Genomic DNA, 22,903 nt, shown 5'->3' with positions numbered 1-22,903 from the left:
CGCTCATCTCCGCCCCTCCGCTTCTATTGGCCGCCTGCCGTGTGACGCCTCACGACCCGCCCCCTTAGGAAGGAGGCGGGTTGCCGGCCAGAGCGACGTCGCAGGGCAGGTAAGTGTGTGTAAAGCTGGCATAGCGATAATGTTCGCTACGGCAGCTATCACAAGATATCGCATGTGCGACGGGGGCAGGGACTATCGCGCTCGGCATCGCTACAATCCGCTAGCAATGTTGCAACGTGCAAAGTACCGAAAAGTAAAGAGACAAAAATTAGGAAATACCTCTCACTTAAAAAATAAATAAAAAGGATTTTTTCAAAAAGGGGCTTCATTAAAGTGTCACGGATGTGTGTCAGCCTGTCACGGAGGTATCATGGCCAGCTGACAATCAAGTGGCAGCGACTGCTAGAAGATCAGAGATTGGTGGCGCCTGTTATCATCTGACAGTTCTTGGTTTCTCTATGACCCTGGGAAACTGTCAGTCCTTTAGTCCTTCCTAATAGTTGTTATCCTCTGACGTCCTTTATTAACCTCACTCTGGGATGGTTTGGGTGCCGTTTATAGTCGCTCCTTGCTGTTGTCAGCTTAGCAGTAGTCTTCTCCTGTTGCGCCAGAGACTTCTGTGGTTGCTGCTCCTAAGATAAGTGATGGACTTTTGCTATCTACCTGGGCTCAGGTAATAGCATTCGTGCTTCACCTGTATTGTTTCCTTTTGTCTTGCTTTAGTGTTAGTGGTGTTGACTAGCGCTCATACCCACCATCCTTACTTAGGGCTCTTTCGCCAGGGGAAGACAGGGCCCCAGGTATCCAGCTTGGTAACAGGTGTGGAATCTGTATAGGGCCGGTGAGGGTGAGCTGCAGATTGTTGTCAGGGGTCACCACATCCCCCTTTCCCTAGCAATAAGGCATTTCTTCCCCCTTCCTTTGTGTTGTCCTATATGGCTGGTATAGCCTCTATCCTCTACCGTGACACCCACCTAAGTTTCTGCAATGCCCTGGACATGAGGTAAACAACATGAATCAGAAGAACTATACTACATATCTAATTGGAGGTATTTGCTAATATTACTATTATTACACCTACTATCGTGTTTTTCCAAAAATAAGACCTCCCCCAAAAATAAGCCCTAGCAGGGATTTTCAGCATTTTCGGAGAATGGCTTAAATATAAGCCCTCCCCCGAAAATAAGCCCTAGTCCCGGATCAAAAATGAAGTGTCCGTGCAGCTAAAAAAGATACAGATACTGCAGGACACTTCATTATACACAGCGGCACCCGGCAATTACACTCACCCGACACTGAGCGGCAGGACCTGCAGTGATCACACCCCCGCACACATCAGCTCTCTCTCTCACTCACACACACACACACACACACACACACCAGATCTCCCACACAAACATCGTATCGCACACACAGTCAGATCGCACACACAAACATCGGCTCACACGCAAACAACAAATCACACACACATACACACACAAACATCGGATCGCACACACATCGGATCGCATACACACTCACCTCATCCAGCGACACCGATCTCTTCTCGCCGGGAGAATCCTGAGAGGCAGTGCGGTGCAGCGCGACGAACAGGACCTGCGGCCGGACACGTGACTTGCTCTCTCTGTGATCGGCTGTGTGTGTGTGTGGTCTGCTGTGTGTGTGTGTGTGTGTCTGTGTGATCTGCTGTGTGTGTCTGGGATCTTCTGTGTGTGTCAGCGTATCAGCTAGCAGCAGGGTAGGACGGCATGCAGCACCGACCGGAGATCACAGGAGGACCTGGGAACCACGCAGACGTCCTGGTCTGGTGAGTATGAGTCTCCTGGGAAGTGGGGGGTCTGCTTTTTTGGGGGGTAAACTTACCCCCAACCGTGTTTCTCCAAGAATAAGACCTCCTCCAAAAATAAGCCCTAGCGCTTTTTTGGGGGGCAAAAAAAATATAAGACAGTGTCTTATTTTTGGAAAAACACGGTACATATTAGGATAGGATCTTTGGAGATGGAATACCCCTTCAAGTTCCATTAAACTAACGTCAGTTGAACCCGCCAATATTGAATAGCTTTACTGACATTTATGTGTATGGTGGCCCCCAACAGATGATTGCTGGGGAAGATAAGGATCAACATGTCCGATTTACAACTGTCAATCCTTTTCTAATTTAGAGATAAACCACTGATAGAGATGTCCGGCAGCGGTTCCACCATAGACAACACAAAACGGCTGGGCTGAGTCACAGCTCCTGTGTATAGGAGAGAGGGGCGATACTGCAGCCAGCCGTGCAGTTCCCCGAAACATGTTTCAACTGATGGCAATCTAAAGTGTATGTGAGTCTTTAGGGTATAAAGCCAAATCAGAAACTTCTAAACACACAGTCATTTGGGGGGTTCTTATCAGTCATCAGAGAAAAGTAGGAAACTAGTCGACTGCAGGAAGTTGGTCCTTTTAGGGTAAAGATCCTCTTTAGGGAGACCGCCAAGACATGGTTGGCACACTTACGGGCCATGCAATACTCCCTGGGAAGTAAAATATGACAACCAGTCTTTTACTTTGCACTAATGAAAACCCAAAAACAGCTGTCAGGAAACTGGTTCTGGATTGGCTTAATATCCGAAGTCATGCTCCAAGGCTCTTTAAAGGGTCAATATTGACTTCTAGGATTGCTACTAACAATATGTGGCACCATAGACCCGCTCCTCTCCCTCTGGATAGAGCCGCTCCTCTCCCTCTGAATAAAGCCACTCCTCTCCCTCTGGATAGAGCCGCTCCTCTCCTTCTGAATAGAGCCGCTCCTCTCCCTCTGGATAGAGGCGCTCCTCTCCCTCTGGATAGAGGCGCTCCTCTCCCTCTGGATAGAGGCGCTCCTCTCCCTCTGGATAGAGGCGCTCCTCTCCCTCTGGATAGAGGCGCTCCTCTCCCTCTGGATAGAGGCGCTCCTCTCCCTCTGGATAGAGGCGCTCCTCTCCCTCTGGATAGAGGCGCTCCTCTCCCTCTGGATAGAGGCGCTCCTCTCCCTCTGGATAGAGGCGCTCCTCTCCCTCTGGATAGAGGCGCTCCTCTCCCTCTGGATAGAGGCGCTCCTCTCCCTCTGGATAGAGGCGCTCCTCTCCCTCTGGATAGAGGCGCTCCTCTCCCTCTGGATAGAGGCGCTCCTCTCCCTCTGGATAGAGGCGCTCCTCTCCCTCTGGATAGAGGCGCTCCTCTCCCTCTGGATAGAGGCGCTCCTCTCCCTCTGGATAGAGCCCCTCCTCTCCCTCTGGATAGAGCGCCTCCTCTCCCTCTGGATAGAGCGCCTCCTCTCCCTCTGGATAGAGCGCCTCCTCTCCCTCTGGATAGAGCGCCTCCTCTCCCTCTGGATAGAGCGCCTCCTCTCCCTCTGGATAGAGCGCCTCCTCTCCCTCTGGATAGAGCGCCTCCTCTCCCTCTGGATAGAGCGCCTCCTCTCCCTCTGGATAGAGCGCCTCCTCTCCCTCTGGATAGAGCGCCTCCTCTCCCTCTGGATAGAGCGCCTCCTCTCCCTCTGGATAGAGCCCCTCCTCTCCCTCTGGATAGAGCCCCTCCTCTCCCTCCGGATAGAGCCCCTCCTCTCCCTCCGGGTAGAGCCCCTCCTCTCCCTCCGGGTAGAGCCCCTCCTCTCCCTCCGGATAGAGCCCCTCCTCTCCCTCCGGATAGAGCCCCTCCTCTCCCTCCGGATAGAGCCCCTCCTCTCCCTCCGGATAGAGCCCCTCCTCTCCCTCCGGATAGAGCCCCTCCTCTCCCTCCGGATAGAGCCCCTCCTCTCCCTCCGGATAGAGCCCCTCCTCTCCCTCCGGATAGAGCCCCTCCTCTCCCTCCGGATAGAGCCTCTCCTCTCCCTCCGGATAGAGCCCCTCCTCTCCCTCCGGATAGAGCCCCTCCTCTCCCTCCGGATAGAGCGCCTCCTCTCCCTCCGGATAGAGCGCCTCCTCTCCCTCCGGATAGAGCGCCTCCTCTCCCTCTGGATAGAGCCCCTCCTCTCCCTCTGGATAGAGCGCCTCCTCTCCCTCTGGATAGAGCGCCTCCTCTCCCTCTGGATAGAGCGCCTCCTCTCCCTCTGGATAGAGCGCCTCCTCTCCCTCTGGATAGAGCCCCTCCTCTCCCTCTGGATAGAGCCCCTCCTCTCCCTCTGGATAGAGCCCCTCCTCTCCCTCTGGATAGAGCCCCTCCTCTCCCTCTGGATAGAGCCCCTCCTCTCCCTCTGGATAGAGCCCCTCCTCTCCCTCTGGATAGAGCCCCTCCTCTCCCTCTGGATAGAGCCCCTCCTCTCCCTCTGGATAGAGCCCCTCCTCTCCCTCTGGATAGAGCCCCTCCTCTCCCTCTGGATAGAGCCCCTCCTCTCCCTCCGGATAGAGCCCCTCCTCTCCCTCCGGATAGAGCCCCTCCTCTCCCTCCGGATAGAGCCCCTCCTCTCCCTCCGGATAGAGCCCCTCCTCTCCCTCCGGATAGAGCCCCTCCTCTCCCTCCGGATAGAGCCCATCTGCAGATTTCTTTGCATTTAACAATGTGAATATTTAAATTGAGCACATTCTAGAACATCACAGAAATCATAAGCATCGTCTACACGCAGCAACAAGCAGGTAACCTGCCCACTGAGGCCTCCATTATAAGGGCAGATCCAGTACACCGGCTATCAATCCACCAAAGGACTGGTAAGATCACCGAGGCGCTGCCTGATTAATATTCTTGAAGCGCTGTCTCGTGGAAATTGATAGACTGTCTATAGCAAATAAGAGGCACATTTGCTTTACATCCAGTATTAAAAATGCACCCGGCGTCCAGGACTGACACCGCAATCATACCGGATTACCGACACGAGTCCCGAATATACGTCCTGGAAAAGTAAAGACACAAAATAAAAGGTTCATAGTATTGGTATCTACTTACTAATGTAGTCAAACTCATAGGACATTTTCAGTCTTGCCGTGTTCTTCCAGGAACTCCCGGAATTTGTAGGAAGCCACCTCATCTTTTTCTAGCACATGGGACAGTTGACAACAACAGCCACCAAAAAGCCAAAAAGTGGAGACCTAAAAATTCAGACGCAAAGTAGGCTCTGAAGTGGCCGGTTGATGGTGCACTTGCAGTTCTCGGCGCCAGCCTTCACCAGTTGATTGACAGTGGAGAGAGATGCTCTTCTGCACGACAAAACCTCTGCTCGCAGCTGTCAATCAAGAATCATAGGGCGGCTCTGAAGACTGCACTGATACGTTGACCACTTCTGAGCCTATTTAGCATATAAAGATATTTTGGGGGTTTTTGGGCGCAATGGAGCACCAGATGGCACTCAAATAGCTATCGCTGGAAAAGTTTCATACTGCTCCATATCTTTTTTCCCACAGAAATTCTTAGCAAAACAATCCCTTTAACACTAGAACTACTGAGGTAGTCATTTTGACTACTTTGCACTATGTATTTCTATATAGGTGTCACGAGTCCAGTAGTTCTAGTGTTAATTCGGAATCTATAGCAGATGATGGGTCCAAAATATTCAGAGGTCATGGGAGGCCATCGAAGGTTTGTTAATAAACAAAAAATACAAAACTCTGCACCATCGCCCATCTCTCGTTCTGATTGGCTGCAGAAGTTACCGGAACAATTAGCAACCACTGATTGGCAACAGCAGTGATATTTTGTTCATGCTGGAAAACAGAGCTGGGATACTGCCTCTTCCAGCTCACCGCTGCAGCAAGTCAGTGGCCACTGATTGGCTGCAGTGGTCATGTGATTACCTCAACTGAAAAGAGATGGGCAGGGGTGGGGAAGAACAGTTCAAATGAACAGAGGGCCATTATTTATCTAATATATAAAGCTGAATGTGTGTGTGTATGTATGTATGTATGTATGTATGTGTGTGTGTCTGGGATTGGCATCTGCACCGTCGCAGCTACAGCCACAAAATTTTGCACACTCACACTTCTGGACCCCGAGAGCGTCATAGACTATGTTTTGAGGGAAAATTTTAACCCCGCGCTTTACAGTTATTCACCAAAAAACCTGCCTCCATTAAAGCGAATGGAGCTGGGAGCCACAGTGCAGCCAGAACTTCAGAAAAATGCGCAGCCATGCCCTTATATGGAATGTTGGCGTGTCACAATGCATCCAGGGAAAGAGACAGACACAGACAGGGAAAGAGGCATACACAGACAGGGTAAGAGACAGACACAAAGACACAGACAAAGAGACAGACTGACAGGGGAAGAGACAGACAGGGAAAGAGACAGACAAAGTCAGGTAAAGAGACAGACACAGGGAAAGAGACAGAGGGAAAGAGACAGACAGGGAAAATGACAGAGATAGACAGACGGGGAAAGAGATAGATAGACCGGGAAAGAGATTGAGACAGACGGAAATAGAGACAGACAGGGAAAGAGACAGACAAAGAGATAGCGAGAGAGACAGAAAGATATATACAGAGGGGGAGACAGACATTATAATTACATTTATAACTATTTGTTTGTTTTATGGTTTTTGTGTGCAGAATACATTTTTAATACATTCTATTTTGTTAACAGCAGTTATTAACCCGGGCGAAGCCGGGTAGTACAGCTAGTATTTCATAAATTTCATAAATAATAATAATAGACCATCCCTTTAACTATGAATTTCCTTATAGGATATATGTAAATAAGCCTTTATGAAAAAAAAAAAAATCCTGCTCCTACCATTTTGCTTCTTTCTCTGCTCGTCTTCTGACGTTGCTCATAATATTGCAGTTCCGTGCCAGAAGCGATTGCTGGTTTATTGGATGCCAGATTAAGGGTACTTTCACACTTGCGTTCAGCGTAGTCCTGTCACTATGGAGAATAGCGCAGTCCGTTAACGCACTGGGCTATTCTCCATAGACTTGTATGGACAACGCACTGTAACGCAAGTGTCAGCGTTGCATCCGCTGGACGACACAACGTCGTTATTTTGACGCTGCGTTGGGCAGAAGAAACACAGCATGTAACTTTTTTTGAGCAGCGCAATCCGTAGGATTTTACTGCGCATACTTTTTTTTTTTTTTTTTTTTTTTTACATCACAAACTTTATTTTGTCTCTTGGTGGCCGAACGTTCAGCTGAGCGCCCGCCCGCCGGCATGTGAGAGCGCTCAGCTGAGCCACCGGCATGCCTGGCCGCCGGCATGTGTGAGCGCTCAGCTGAGCGTCCACCCGCTGGCATGTGAGAGTGCTCAGCTGAGCGACCCTGGCCGCTGGCATGTGAGAGTGCTCAGCTGAGTGACCCTGGCCGCCGGCATGTGAGAGTGCTCAGCTGAGTGACCCTGGCCGCCGGCATGTGAGAGTGCTCAGCTGAGTGACCCTGGCCGCCGGCATGTGAGAGTGCTCAGCTGAGTGACCCTGGCCGCCGGCATGTGAGAGTGCTCAGCTGAGCGCCCGCCCGCCGGCATGTGAGAGTGCTCAGCTGAGCGACCCCGGCCGCCGGCATGCCCGGCCGCCGGCATGTGAGACCGCTCAGCTGAGCGCCCGCCCGCTGGCATGTAAGAGCGTTCAGCTGAGCACCCGGCCGCCGGCATGTGAGCGCTCTCACCAATTTCGCGTTCACAATAGTCTGCTGCCGGTAAAACTGTAAAGAAGAAAAAAAAATTAGCTTTCCGTTGTTTTGTACGATCCGTAGCATCCGTTGTGCCACTATATGCAACACATCCGTTGCATCCGTCACACAACGCAATGCTACGGAAGCCGTCCAACGCAAGTGTGAAAGTAGCCTAAAGGAACTTCTTCCAACAAGTGCATCTCAATAAATTAGAATATCTACAAAGAGTTAATTTATTTCAGTAATTCAATACAAAAAAAGTTAAAAAATATATTATATACTGTCTGAAATAAATACTGAAATAAATTAACTTTTTGATGATTTTCTAATTTATTGAGATGCGCTTGTATATGTTTATCTTATATTTTAAAGACGCAGATTTCATATGAGACACTATTCATTTACAAGGTCTCCGTTTTGAGAATAAAAAGGAATAAAGCTTTCATCACATAGACATTAGTGAGCGCAGCAGAGCCTGTGAGCGCAGCTCCGGAGAAGCGCAGCACTGCAGCGTAATTCAAAACACCTGCATTCCAATTAAATTCAATGGAATTATTCCATGCAACTTTCTAGAAAAACAGACATTTCTCAAAAGAGCAGACAGAAAGCGCTCCAGAATTGATCGCTCTAATATTTCCTGAATGCGCCACCTGCTTTTTGTCAGTCGTGAACAAATGGGCTTGTCTGTATTACAAGTGCAGAATACTAGAGGCGCGGAGGAGAACAAGACGCATTTCAGGCTCTTTATCACAGCGGTCAGGACGGAAATGTTTTCTTTTGTTGTCTGTTTACATGAAAAGGAAATTCTGATGATTCAAAGTGCGAATCGATGTTAGAAATATATCTGCTTCACGCGAGGACGGCGCCATTCATATTCAGAACGAAGGTTACATGGCGGAGCTGGATGAAGAGGATAACCACAGATCACTCACAACCTCAGCGCAGAGTGTACTCCGGCCTGCTCTTTATCCATAAGGAGAACCTAATGGCTGATGTATGCTGCCTGATCCACGTACAGCATGTATCACACATTGGCTGTATGATTTCAGCAATGCAGCACTGAAAGAGAACATAATAATAATTTAATAATAATTGTATTCATTTATATAGCGCTATTAATTCCACAGTGCTTTACATACATTGGCAACACTGTCCCCATTGGGGCTCACAATCTAGAGTCCCTATCTGTATGTCTTTCGAGTGTAGGAGGAAACCGAAGAACCCGGAGGAAACCCATGCAAACACAGGGAGAACATACAAACTCCTTTCAGATGTTGTTCTTGGTGGGATTTTAACCCAGGACCCCAGCGCTGCAAGACTGCAGTGCTAACCACTGAGCCACCGTGCCGCCCTACTTTAAAAGCCACCAGGGACCAATAAACATGGGGGACTAGTCAGACAGGTGGGTCCCTGGTGACTTCTCCTTACCTGCTGCCAGTGACTGACAAGTCTCTTCCTATACACGCAAACAGGGAGGATACCACGGAGGTAGTGAGGGCAGTCAGGGAGTGGAACAGGTGACCGCGGGAGGTAGTGAGGGCAGTCAGGGAGTGGAACAGGCGACCGCGGGAGGTAGTGAGGGCAGTCAGGGAGTGGAACAGGCGACCGCGGGAGGTAGTGAGGGCAGTCAGGGAGTGGAACAGGTGACCGCGGGAGGTAGTGAGGGCAGTCAGGGAGTGGAACAGGCGACCGCGGGAGGTAGTGAGGGCAGTCAGGGAGTGGAACAGGTGACCGCGGGAGGTAGTGAGGGCAGTCAGGGAGTGGAACAGGCGACCGCGGGAGGTAGTGAAGGCAGTCAGGGAGTGGAACAGGCGACCGCGGGAGGTAGTGAGGGCAGTCAGGGAGTGGAACAGGCGACCGCGGGAGGTAGTGAGGGCAGTCAGGGAGTGGAACAGGCGACCACGGAAGGTAGTGAGCTCTCCACCAATGGAAATCTTCAAGCGGAAACTATATAAACATATAGCTGGGAGGATTTAGGAAAGCCTGCACTCGCAGGGGGTTGGACCCGATGGCCCTTGGGGTCCCTGCCAACTCCACGATTCTATGATTCTATATAGAGAATGTGTCCTGTGTGGTGTAGTATTTTTAGAGGATGTGTCATGCAGTGTAGTGTATATAGAGGATCCATCAGCTCTCTTCTGAGCTATAGTATATAGAGGATGTGTCATGCGGTGTAGTATATAGAGGATCCGTCAGCTCTCCTATGATGTAGTATATAGAGGATGTGTCTTGTGTAGATCCCTGTCCTAAATAGCCTAAATCCTGATTAACCAGGATTCTGCTCCGAAACGCCCGACCAAGAAGGTCTCGCTAGAGTGGTTTCTTGTTCACTAGATCATTAGATCTGTTCTTCAAGCCCCCTATCATTTTGCACCATGGGGATGAGCCCAGATTGAGTCTGGTGTGTATCAGTAATGGTTTATATATAGAATATATATCGCTTGCACCACCCTTGACTCGCCATCCATGCATTTATTGATGTCAGCACTTTAGCCCAAAACGCGTTGCTTGTGATTTAACACCGAATCTGAAGACAAAACACCCAAACGCTTGTGACAACGCCTGTCAGTCCGCAGGATGGTGGTGCGGTGTAATTACCGCTATCCATTTCCGAGATTGTGCAGATAAATCTGCTCCGTCGCAGGATATCCTGGGGTCTCTTTGTATTAACATTGTCATTATTTTCAGTCTAACCTATAATAGAGCCTCATCTGGTTTGAGTCAGATTGCTGTCTTGGCTTTTTTCTTTTTCTTCTTTGGTTGGTTCTTTTCAAACGTGCTGCTCAGAAGTCATTGAAGCTGAAAGGTCTGAAGGAAATGCGAAGCATCCTCGCGCTGATGATCTACAGTGGTGTGATTGTGCAGCAGTACGTATGGCTCGTGGGCTGACCACATGAAAGCGCACATTTACAGACCAGATGAGCTTAACTTACAAAGTATGCCAGAGCTTCAAAAGCTCGTAGACAACCAGTCCCGTGCAAAATAGAAACCTTGTCTTTCTTCTCTTTATTAACAACACTCCGTCTCCGCTGATAATACGGCAGGATCTCATTTGAACCTGGAACCGTTTCCTCCTCGCCGTTCTAGTAATCGCAGACACGGAGGATGTCTGCTAAGGTAAAGTGGGCCGTCTGGCGGATCTTCAAAGGTGAAACGCCGGAGTGTAATGTCGAAGGCTCTAGGGTTATTTACTGTCAATGTATACAGAGGAGAAAGCAGAAGGATCTTTATGCACCTCACACCGCATGGACACATAAATTGCACGCAACCCGCGCCAATCGTGAATCGTGCAATCTCATCAACTCTTAAAATCGAGTTGTAACAATTTATACAACCGATCATTGGCTGCAGTCGTTCTTAAAAAACCTTTAAAGGGAACCAACCATCAGGATTTTCATATATAAAGTAAAGCCAGTGCTGTACTGGGGCTATGATGCTGAATCTATACACACCTTTTGTTCCAAGATTGGATGTTTTATTTCAGAAATATGTGCAAGTAAAGTTCCAGCAATGCACTGCTAATTGATTGACAGGTGCAACAGGAAGGGAATATGTAGGTCACCTCTTTCTACGTATTGCTGCCCCTGCCTGCCTACCTGGCCTTCCTCCCCCTGTCGCCGTTCTAGATGTTAATTCCGGTGCAGGCAGTCAGACACGGACAGGAATAGATAGCAAGGCCCAACCGACTTATTCCCTTCCTGTTGCACCTGTCAATCAAATAGCAGTGCATTGCTGGAACTTTACTTGCACATATTTCTGAAATAAAACATCCAATCTCGGAACAAAAGGTATACTTACATTCAGCATCCTAGAGCCAGTATAGCACTGGCTTTACTTTATATATGAAAATCCTGCTGGCTGGTTCTCTTTAAAGATTTTTTCAGAACGACTGCAGCCAATGATCGGTTGTATAAATGGTTTAAAAACAAGTTGTAAGAAATCATTAGCTGCAGTCGTTCTGAAAAAACCTTTAAAGGGAACCAACCATCAGAATTTTCATATATAAATTAAAGCCCAGTGCTGTACTGGGGCTATGATGCTGACTCTAACCATACCTTTTGTTCCAAGATTGGATGTTTTATGTCAGAAATATGTGCACGTAAAGTTCCAGCAATGCACTGCTATTTGATTGACAGGTGCAACAGGAAGGGAATATGTGGATCAGGTCTTGCTATGTATTGCTGCCCCTGTCTGCCTAACTGGCCTTCCTCCCTCTGTCGCCATCATAGACGTGAATTTCCGCACAGGCAGTCAGAAAGGGGCATGAATCGATAGCAAGGCCCAACCGACATATTCCCTTCCTGTTGCACCTTTCAATCAAATAACAGTGCATTGCTGGAACTTTACTTGCACATATGTCTGAAATAAAATATTCAATCTCAGAACTAAAGCTATGCTTACATTCAGCATCCTAGCCCTATTATAGCACTGGCTTTACTTTATATATGAAAATCCTCATGGTTGCATCCCTTTAAAAGCATATTGTCACGGGTGTGTCACCGCTGACAGACAACTCAGTGGTGTTCGGCTGCAGAAGGTCGCTGTATTTGGCTGCACAAACTGCTCCTTGATATTCCGTTCCTTCTTCTGTGGTGTAAATGGAGTTCTATGTATTTTCTCTTTTAGGGCTAACTCTTTCCTTTTAGGACCCTGCGTATATTTTTACCTTTCAGCTGCTAATAATTATCCCTTCCTTGTGTCCTTATATACCTGAATTACCTCCTTGGTTTGTTGCTGATGATAGTGCTTTCTGTATGGTCCAGATTGCAAGCAGTTGGCTTGTAATCTCCTGCAAACACGTTGTTTTCGTTCTTCCGAAGTCATCTTGGAGATAAGTTGTTTTATGCTTTCCCATGTTTTATTTAAGTGTGTGTTCTTTAGGACTTTGTGGGGTTGACTAATGCTTACCCCATCCATTCCTTACTTAGCGTCCGGTTCAGAGTCAGCCAGGGTCTTGGTATCCTGATCGGCGCATAGGTGTTGAACCTATTTAGATTGGTCAAGGCAGCCTGGGGCAAGCAAAAAGTTTTTTCAGGGGTTACCATCTCTCCCTTTTTTAAACTGAAGGTTCCCTTCATTCCTCCCCTCCCTTTTCACCGTTTGCTAGGTATTTTCTCATACCTAGCAAGACACACATCCCTGTCTTGTACATTTACAGCACATCCACTTGTCCCACCAATGGGGACACCTCTATCTCGAAAGCAGGGCACCTATGTCGGGGAAGAGGTGATTTGCGTTCCAATTAATTTCAATGGGAATTCCGACCTCTTCTCAACAGAGACAGCAGCACTGGGGCCCTATTCTTGACATGGATATTTGACATGCATGGCATATCCAGTGTAAACAAAGTGAACGCCCTTTACTTAATTGTCAGCAGCACATTCCCTGTTTACACAAGGTGATGTTCTGCCTTCAAATGACACTCCCAGGAGACCTGTGCGGTGTGCGTAGGCCCCGGGAGACAGGAGCACGGACCGGCGATGGAGCAGCATGGCCGGGAAGGTAAGAGTGCCGGCATCCTCCCGGGAGAGAGACAGTATGGCATGGTGACGCCGGTAAGGGTTTTACATGCATATCTTTAGATCTCATTAGCTACTGATCAGTGGTAGTATGATGCTGTGTGCGCCACTGATGGTCACTGTACTTTCAAATAACTGAATCTCATGAAATAATAGCGAATGTGAAAAATAATCTGTAAGTGCTTTTTCAAAAATAAATGTTTTACCCCAAAATAACACTTCACCCTGCCTTCTACTTGGTGGCTCCCTGCGGTCTAATCTGTCTCCACTGCCTGTTGAGTTTTTACAGTTGATAAAGATGCCAGATTGGCATTAAACAGCATGGATGATAAGGAACCTTCAGAGAATGTCGCAGCATGAGACTTCTCTCCAGCTGCGCAGACAATTTTTAAACATGTTTTATTATGTTTTGGTAATGTCCACTGCCTGTAGTCAGGTGTAATCTGTCTGTAACTGTAGAGATACCAAGATAGATTACAGGAAGTGGAGATGGGTCTTTGTCTCCATGGGAAGTGGAGATGGGTCTTTGTCTCCATGGGAAGTAGAGATGGGTCTTTGTCTTCATGGGAAGTGGAGATGGGTCTTTGTCTCCATGGGAAGTAGAGATGGGTCTTTGTCTTCATGGGAAGTGGAGATGGGTCTTTGTCTTCATGGGAAGTAGAGATGGGTCTTTGTCTTCATGGGAAGTGGAGATGGGTCTTTGTCTTCATGGGAAGTGGAGATGGGTCTTTGTCTTCATGGGAAGTGGAGATGGGTCTTTGTCTACATGGGAAGTGGAGATGGGTCTTTGTCTCCATGGGAAGTAGAGATGGGTCTTTGTCTCCATGGGAAGTGGAAATGGGTCTTTGTCTCCATGGGAAGTGGAGATGGGTCTTTGTCTCCATGGGAAGTGGAGATGGGTCTTTATCTCCATGGGAAATCTGAGATGGGTCTTTGTCTCCATGGGAAGTGGAGATGAGTCTTTGTCTCCATGGGAAGTGGAGATGGGTCATTGTCTCCATGGGAAGTGGAGATGGGTCTTTGTCTCCATGGGAAGTGGAGATGGGTCTTTGTCTCCATGGGAAGTGGAGATGGGTCTTTGTCTCCATGGGAAGTGGAGATGGGTCTTTGTCTCCATGGGAAGTGGAGATGGGTCTTTGTCTCCATGGGAAGTGGAGATGGATCTTTGTCTCCATGGGAAGTGGAGATGGGTCTTTGTCTCCATGGGAAGTGGAGATGGGTCTTTGTCTCCATGGGAAGTGGAGATGGGTCTTTGTCTCCATGGGAAGTGGAGATGGGTCTTTATCTCCATGGGAAATCTGAGATGGGTCTTTGTCTCCATGGGAAGTGGAGATGAGTCTTTGTCTCCATGAGAAGTGGAGATGGGTCATTGTCTCCATGGGAAGTGGAGATGGGTCTTTGTCTCCATGGGAAGTGGAGATGGGTCTTTGTCTCCATGGGAAGTGGAGATGGGTCTTTGTCTCCATGGGAAGTGGAGATGGGTCTTTGTCTTTCTACAGTAAGTGAGGGTGGATTTTTATCTCTCTACAGTAAGTGAGGGAGGGTCATTGTCTCTCTACAGTAAGTGAGGGAGGGTCATTGTCTCTCTAAAGGAAGTGGGGGTGGGTCTTTGTCTTTTTGCAGGAAGTACAGATGGGTCTTTGTCTCTGTAGGAAGTGAGGGTAGATCTTTAATTTTCTACAGGAAGTGCGGACGGGTCTTTGCTTCTCTACAGGAAGTGGAGGCAGGTCTTTGTCTGTGCAGGGAGTGGAGTGAAGGTCTGTGTCTCTGTAGGAAGTGAAGGCAGGTCTTTGTCTCTGTAGGAAGTGGGGCAGGTCTTTAACTCTACAGGAAGTGGGACTGGGTCTTTGTCTCTACAAGAATTGGGGTGGGTCTTTGTCTACAGGAAGTAAGGGTAGCTCTTTGTCTCTCTACAGGAAGTGGAGTGGGTCTTTGTCTACAGGAAGTAAGAGAGGGTCTTTGTCTTACAGGAAGTGGGGTGGGTCTTTGTCTCTGTACAGGAAGTGTGGGTATTTGTGACTCTACAGGAAGTGGGATGGGTCTTTGTCTCTCTACAGGAAGTAAGTGTGGGTATTTGTGACTCTACAGGAAGTGTGGGTCTTTGTCTCTCTACTGGAAGTGGAGGTGGGTCTTTGTTTCTCTACAGGAAATGGGATGGGTCTTTGTCTCACTACAAAATATAGGGGCAGATCTTTGTATCTACTATTGCTGTCGTCTGTGTCAAACTGCATACAGAAATAATAGAGAGGTGGGTTTTCAGTTCAGGGCAGGCAAGCCAATAGACCATAGCAGGAGCAATGCATACAGAAAGAAAAGGGAGGAAAAAAGTTCCAGCACCTATTGTGCTGTCAGGATGTTGATAAAGAGGAACCACCCACACACAGTATGAAACTTAGGACAGTTTCTGGACATATTAGACTGGTATGCTCATCAAAATAAGTTTTAGCTTTTTATGAGGGTTGGGGGCAGTAAGACCATGCTTTTTTTATAGGTTTTGTGTGAAAGGAAAAGGGCAGTAGCACTACGTAAGTGGGGCTGTGCACTACTGTATATAGAGGTACAACATACCATAACACATGCTAAACTTATTATTTCATTAACTATTTTTTATGTGTATGTGTGTGTACGTATAATTTATGTGTGTGTGTGTGTGTATATATATATATATATATATATATATATAGATAGATAGATTTTTTTTTTTTTAAAATTAAAGTACATTAATTTTATAAGTCATTTCATGTAAATTAAGGTCACAGGAATATTTTTTTTTTATTTTCCATTCCTAAATATGACTTCTATATTTGCACATTAAACTAACTGTGTTTTAAGATGACCTTAAGGTTTTTCTGCATTTTGCACAATTGTGAGCATGAAGCTGTTGGTCTCCTGGAAGGAAGTGCTGATACAGACGCTGTCAGGAGCGATCATTCTCTCCCGTATTTTTCCTCACATTACTTCAGGTCCTTTCTTTGCAGATAAGCCCTGTGGCTTCATAAACCTCACCTTGTTCCAATTGCTTAAATAGTGGCCGGAGGGGAAAAATTAATGTTGATGTCAAACACAATAACAAGTGACATACAGTTCTGCCTTGCTTTGCATTAGGGTAAACTTAACTTTCCTCGTCCTTAGCACTAGGTGTTAAATGAAAGTGTTTAATAGTCTCCAAGCCCCACAGATCATCTATTAACAATGGAAACCTTCCATTTGTGGCCTTTGTGAGATGACAGAGCCGGTATTAAACGATGCAGAATGGTCATGGAGGATCTCATAGCTTTTATTATCCATTATTCATATACCGCGAGAATAATCTACAGCTCTCTCACCTAGTATATTGATTCACATCGGTTCCTGACCCCCGGAGCTTACTATCTAATTGCTCACAATAGCCATTTTCATAGGTAATACTTTGCTGGGCTTTTTGGATGGGGGACCTTGGGTTTTAATCTAACCTCTGCTTGGACTTTTTGCATCCTCCTTCCACTTACCAAAGATACCATAGATCCTACGGTTCCCCATGTACTCCAAAAATATACTTTTTTGGCTTAAAACTAATTGCATTTCATTTTTGGTGTAAAAGGTAAGCCGAACAAAGTCGACACTACAGTTTGTTTCATTGTTCAACATGCATTGTTTTGATTTTGCAGGGAAACAGCTGTATCACCTGAAAAATCGCATGGTTTCGCAGGTGAAACAGTGACTCCCTTTGCAAAATCATGTGACATTTGGCCAGCAGTTATATGGATTGGCCTAAAGGCTGCTTTACACGCAACAACATCACTAGCGATGTCGCTCGTGAAAGCACCCGCCCCCGTCGTTTGTGCGTCACGGGCAAATCGCTGCCCGTGGCGCACAATATCGCTACGCCCCGTCACACATACTTGCCTTCCTAGCGACGTCACTGTGGCCGGCGAACAGCCTCTTTTTTAAGAGGGAGGTTCGTGCGGCGTCACAGCGACGTCACACGGCAGGCGTCCAATAGAAGCGGAGGGGCGGAGAGGAGCCACATGAAAGACACGCCCACCTCGTTGCCGGAGGACACAGGTACGTTGTTGTTCGTCTTTCCTGGGGTGTCACACATAGCGATGTTTGCTGCCGCAGGAACAACATACAACCTGCGTCCTGAACCAGCAACGACATTTGGGAAATGAACGATGTGTCAACGATTAGGTGAGTATTTTTGATCGTTAGCGGTCGCTCATACGTTTCACACGCAACGACGTCGCTAACGAGGCCGAATGTGCGTCACGAATTCCGTGACCCCAACGACATCTCGTTAGCGATATTGTTGCATGTAAAGCCCCCCTTTACTCTAAAAGCGAGACCACTTCGGGGGGGCTGGCCGCATAGTCACAGTAGAGAATGGCACCACAATGTTGCTTTGCAACCAATTGGCCACTAGCTGCGGTCGGTCGGCGGGCTTCCAGCCCCACTGTGTTATCTTACCTAGAGACCGGGATCAGATGTAAAGTCATCAGGTCATTATGTTTGTTTTTTTACATTTGTATTCGATCCATACAAATTAGAAATGGGCGACTAGTATCTGTTCGTGTTTGGATCATTCGTTACAAATCCGAAAATACTGTTCTGGCATTCGCCATGAATAATGGACCTAATGCAAATCAATGGGGAACACGAGCATTTTTCTTGCAGTGACAAATCCTGGAATAATACTCTGTATTTGGTAATCCTAATCCGAACAAGAATAGTTACTATTTGCTCATGTCTAATAATTCCAATCGATCAATACATGTCATACGGATGAAGTCTGTTTTGGGTTTTTTTTAATGCACCCATTATGAGTCTCACCTGAAAATCGGATCAAAGTATTGCATTCTGCAAAAACTTTTTTTTTTTTTTTTTTTTAATGCATAAAATCAATCCGTGGCCATGTGATGTACAGCAAATGGACAGCACACAGAACGTAAAATACGCTCTTCTGAATGAACCCTAGTAATGACAATTATGAAGGCTCATTACTACATTAACCCCTTCATGTGCATGACCATGATTGCAGAAGCCCCCTCGAGAAGTATCACAGAGAAGCCACACGGCTAAATTTGAAGAGTAATGATCATTGGAAAACGTCATAAGTAGAGATAAAGGGACCTCTTCATGTTCGGTTCGGCGGGGTCAGCGGGACTTTAGATGAAGTTCGGTCCGGGACCCAGACTTGAGCTGAACGCCAATGGAAGTCACTAATTGGGCAGTTCAGGTTTCCGCTAACATGCAGCCAGCCATAAACGGGTCACTTTCGGGGAAGAGTGGGTGCGGTTATTCCATTTTTTTTTTTTTTGGGGGTGCACCCTTACAGACTTTTGAGTGCTGCTGATCATAGTATCATAGTTTTTAAGGTTGAAGGGAGACTCTAAGTCCATCTAGTTCAACCCGTAGCCTAACATGTTGATCCAGAGGAAGGCAAAAAAACCCAATGTGGCAAACAAGCTCCAATGGACAAAAAAATTCCTTCCTGACTCCACATCCGGCAATCAGACTAGTTCCCTGGATCAACACCCTGTCATAAAATCTAATATACATAACTGGTAATATTATATTTTTCAAGAAAGGCGTCCAGGCTCTGCTTAATGTTAGTAGTGAATCACTCATTACAACATCATGCGGCAGAGAGTTCCATAGTCTCACTGCTCGTACAGTAAAGAATCCTCATCTGTGATTATGATTAAACCTTCTTTCCTCAAGACGTAGCGGATGCCCCCGTGTTCCAGTCGCAGGGCTAGGTGTAAAGAGATCTTTGGCTAGGTCTCTGTACTGTCCCCTCATATATTTATACATTGTGATTAGATCCCCCCTAAGCCTTTGTTTTTTCAAACTAAATAATAAGTGTAATAACCTGTCTTGGTATTGCAGCCCACCCATTCCTCTAATAATCTTGGTGGCTCTTCTCTGCACCCTCTCCAGTTCAGCTATGTCCTTCTTATATATCGGTGACCAGAATTGTACACAGTATTCTAAGTGCGGTCGCACTAGTGACTTGTACAGAGGTAGAACTATATTTTTTTCATGAACACTTATCCTTTTTGTATAATAACTTCTGAAAAGTTTTATGAGATGACAGCTTCTGCTTGACTGTAACAAACCCACGTTACACCACAAACCATCCTGATCGTGCTGTATAAGGTTAGGCTACTTTCACACTTGCGTTGGATGGGATCCGTTGCTATCCGCAGCCTTGAGGAATTCCGGTAACCGTTGCAGGAATCCGTTATATTCCTCATAGACTTCTATTAGCTACGGATAGCAACGGATGGTCTTGCATTGCATCTGTCCCGCGGCGCATCAGTTGTTTTGACGCTGACCGCGAGTGACCATCGGGCGGATGGAACGCTGCATGTAGTGTTTTTCTGTGCTTGGCGGAGTGTCAAAAAAACGCAACCTGCAGGAATCCGTTGGCGTCCGTTGTTTTTATAATGGATGCCTATGGTGGCGGATTCCGTTAACGCAACTGTCTTTACACAACTGCGCATGCTCAGATGTGTAAAGTCAAGGAAAAAAAACCTATAGCGGATTGCGTTATTTTGTACGATCTGTAGCATCCATAGTGCCACTATATGCAACGCATCCGTTGCATCCGTCACACAACGCAATGCTATGGATCCCGTCCAACGCAAGTGTGAAAGTAGCCTTAGGTCTTTGACTTTGGCCCCCTATTTTCTTTACTGGAGCAGCTGCAGTTGGGTCCCCAGCCGTCATATTCTTTTTTTTATTTCTTTATGACTTGTAGTGGATATTACACTTTTTTATACTTATTTTTCTCACTTTCAGGGTCCTGTTCACCAGCTCGGTGCTTAACCTGGCTGAACTCATTGCTCTCCGACCCGACCTCGGAAAGCTGAAAAAGGTCTTGTATTTTCACGAAAATCAATTGGTTTACCCCGTTCGAAAAAATCAAGACAGAGATTTCCAGTATGGCTACAACCAAATCCTTTCATGGTAAGTGCATAATGTACATTCTTTGTTTAGAGATGAGCAAATTGATTCTCACGACCCTAGTTTAGCATCCACATCCGTGTTCCGGGGCTGCTGATTGTGAACCTCCTCCGAATTTAAGGAGTTTTCGGTGTTTCCTCTGACCTGGGACGCCATCGTTGCAGCATGATGTTTCAGGGCCTACAAATCGGATGAAATTGAAGAAGGCTTGTAGGTAGTGATGAGCGGACTCACAGATAACCGGGACCGGCTGATCCCAGTGACCTGGTTTCTAAAATTAATTTTTAGGGCTGGATTCTCTTCCTCATATAAGTCTATGGGGATGAGAATACTGTGATTAGAAATGGTGGTAGAAGGGATTGGGAGGTAGGAGCAGGTGTGCTGTACTGACAAAGGCTGTACGCTGCTCCCAGGCCTCTCCTTCACTTTCTGGTCCTCTAATTACTACTCATCCATATGCACTGCTTTCCCCGCCCATCGGCACCTGTGATTGGTTGCAGTCAGATGCGCTCCCATCCTGAGTGGCAGCGTGTCAGCTAACTGCAACCAATCACTGGCGCCAGGTGGGCGGGGAAAGCAGCTGTCTGCGGGTCAGTATCATGGTATAAAAATAAATAAATCAGTAAATAAAACAATTTGCATAGGGTCCCCCCCCCCATATTATGATACCCAGCACAGATAACGCCTACAGCCGCAAGCTTCAGCCCCCAGCTATGTCTTGGCTATGTATCAAAATAGGAGGAACTGCATGGGTTTTTTGTTTTTTTTTTTAATTATTTAAATAAATAATTTTTTTAAAAAATGGCCAGCGGTCACCTTCAATTTTGAGACCCAGCCATGATAAAGCCCGACAGCTGTGGGCTGGTATTCTCAGCCTGGGGAGTCCCAAGATTATTGGGACCCCAGGCTTAGAATAGCAGCCTACAGCCGCCCTGGAATTGTTGCATCTATTATGTAAACCACAGCAGTTTTGCCCACATTTTTTTGGGAAACCTGGCTGCAAAAAAATAGAATGTGTAGAAATCCGAACCCTTGTTTCTTTTTGCGTAAACCAACGTGATGATGGACACGATCTCAGGCTCCTTCTTGTTCCAGACCGGACTGTAAACCTGTGCATGCAATTATAGCAAAAGATAAAAAATGCAAATTGTATACAAGAGCACAACGTTAATGTATTGACTTTTATGTAAATGTCATGTCTGCTGCAGAGAAAACTTGCAACCCTCTGCTAACCTTTCATATTTAAAGGCATTATAACCTCCTGTCCGCTCTCTGCTTAATTATTCCTGCAGGGAGATGCATATGCTACACTTAGGTTTAGATCTCTTTTTTTATCTTTCTTCTGTAGATTCTGTGCAAATTTGCAGCTCTGCGTCTGATTTCCCCTTTGCCTCTTTTGCCATTTACCGGTTGTTCTAGTTGAAAACGGCTTTGACCCCGGTACCGTTATATTATACGGTTATTAAAACTTGACTAATGTGCCGGTAGACGTCTATAGGAATAAGCTGGTAAAGCAGAGGCATCGAAGGAGCGCAGACTGCTTCAGAGCAGCACTCTATAGCACAGAGATGGTAAACGCCGTGCTCGTTGCCTGTGAGACCGTCCACCCCTGATAGACTTTAGAGGTGGTCGGTAACCTAGGAAACGAGCTGTACTCATTAGCAGTAAATGGAATTGATACTTGTGCATTGTGTGGGGAATCCTTAGTAGAGTACAGTACTCAATCACCTTAGGTGGCTTTCACACTACGTTTTTTTAACATGCATCATGAACGTTTTTTTGCTGTAAAAGTGGATCCTGTGTTTACAAAGAAAAACGCATGTGTTATTTTGCAGGATCCTGTCACTTGAAGTTTATGGGCGGGCATTAAAGTCATGTGATCGGGAGTGAGGGGAACTGAACGTGAGAGACTGGGAGCCGGCATCTGACAGCTGCGGACGCTGGTAACCAAGGTAAACATCGGGTAACTAAGCGAAGTACTTTGCTTGGATACCCGATATTTACCTTGGTTACGAGCGTCCGCAGCTGCTAGGAGCCGGGCTGCCTGCTCCCTGCACACGTAACCAAGGTAAACATCGGGTAACTAAGCGAAGCGCTTTGCTTGGTTACCCGATATTTACCTTGGTTACGAGCGTCCGCCGCTCTCAGGCGGGGGAGAGAGAGAGGGAGGGGGAGAGAGGGACTGATCACACCAGAGGCTGGTTTCTGGGCATGCTCAGTAGAGCAAGCAGGATCCTGTCTATCAGCATGCCAGCGTTCACATGCGTTGCGAGCAGTATAGTTAGGATCCAGTGAAAAACAGTATTTGGACGCAGCTCAAAAACGCTACAAGTAGCGTTTTTGAAAAATGTTAAAAAACTGCAAGTCGCTGGATCCTCACTATAACGCACGCAAACGCATGTGATCGCATGTTGACGCGAGTTTATTGCAAATGCATTGAAATGAAAACGCATTTGCACTGCATCCGTTTTTGCGTTAAAAAAACCGTTCATGACGCATGTTAAGAAAACGTAGTGTGAAAGCCGCCTTATTGGCGAAAGGGGCCTCAGCAAACACTTTATAGTAGAATTAATGCATATTTTTTTAATTTAAACCCCTTTAAAGGATTTTTTCCTCGATTTCATGTCACAAAGATCATCCTGCCCACTAGGACCCCCACCAATTAGGAAGCACTGTTGCATTTTTTTGGGGGATTTTGCGTCGAAAATTAAAAGAGGACACTAGCGCTGGTCCACTTTTTTCTCCGGATCGGTGGGGATCCTTGAGCTTAAATCATTACCGATTATAAGGTATCCTTGGGATATATTATCATTGTATACAGATGGAATACTAATTTAAAGGGTTTTCCCCCCCAAAAAAAATCAAAGTTGTCCCCAATCCATAAGAT

At 46.8% G+C, this 22,903-nt stretch overlaps 1 protein-coding gene across 2 annotated transcripts in view; it reads left to right on the top strand.

Moving 5' to 3' along the window:
• The window catches only part of QTMAN (queuosine-tRNA mannosyltransferase), a 295,652-nt gene that overhangs the window by 41,361 nt on the left and 231,388 nt on the right, over positions 1 to 22,903 (top strand). For both annotated transcript variants that reach the window (XM_075317177.1, XM_075317176.1), the window contains exon 3: positions 19,852 to 20,019. In XM_075317177.1, the coding sequence (XP_075173292.1) occupies positions 19,852 to 20,019 (168 nt within the window). The remainder of the gene's footprint in view (positions 1 to 19,851; positions 20,020 to 22,903) is intronic.

Source organism: Anomaloglossus baeobatrachus, chromosome 7 (assembly GCF_048569485.1).
Source record: "Anomaloglossus baeobatrachus isolate aAnoBae1 chromosome 7, aAnoBae1.hap1, whole genome shotgun sequence".
NCBI classification, from domain to species: Eukaryota; Metazoa; Chordata; class Amphibia; order Anura; family Aromobatidae; genus Anomaloglossus; species Anomaloglossus baeobatrachus.
The sequence above is the reverse complement of the archived record's forward strand: the minus strand, read 5'-3'. Positions and strand labels throughout refer to the sequence as shown.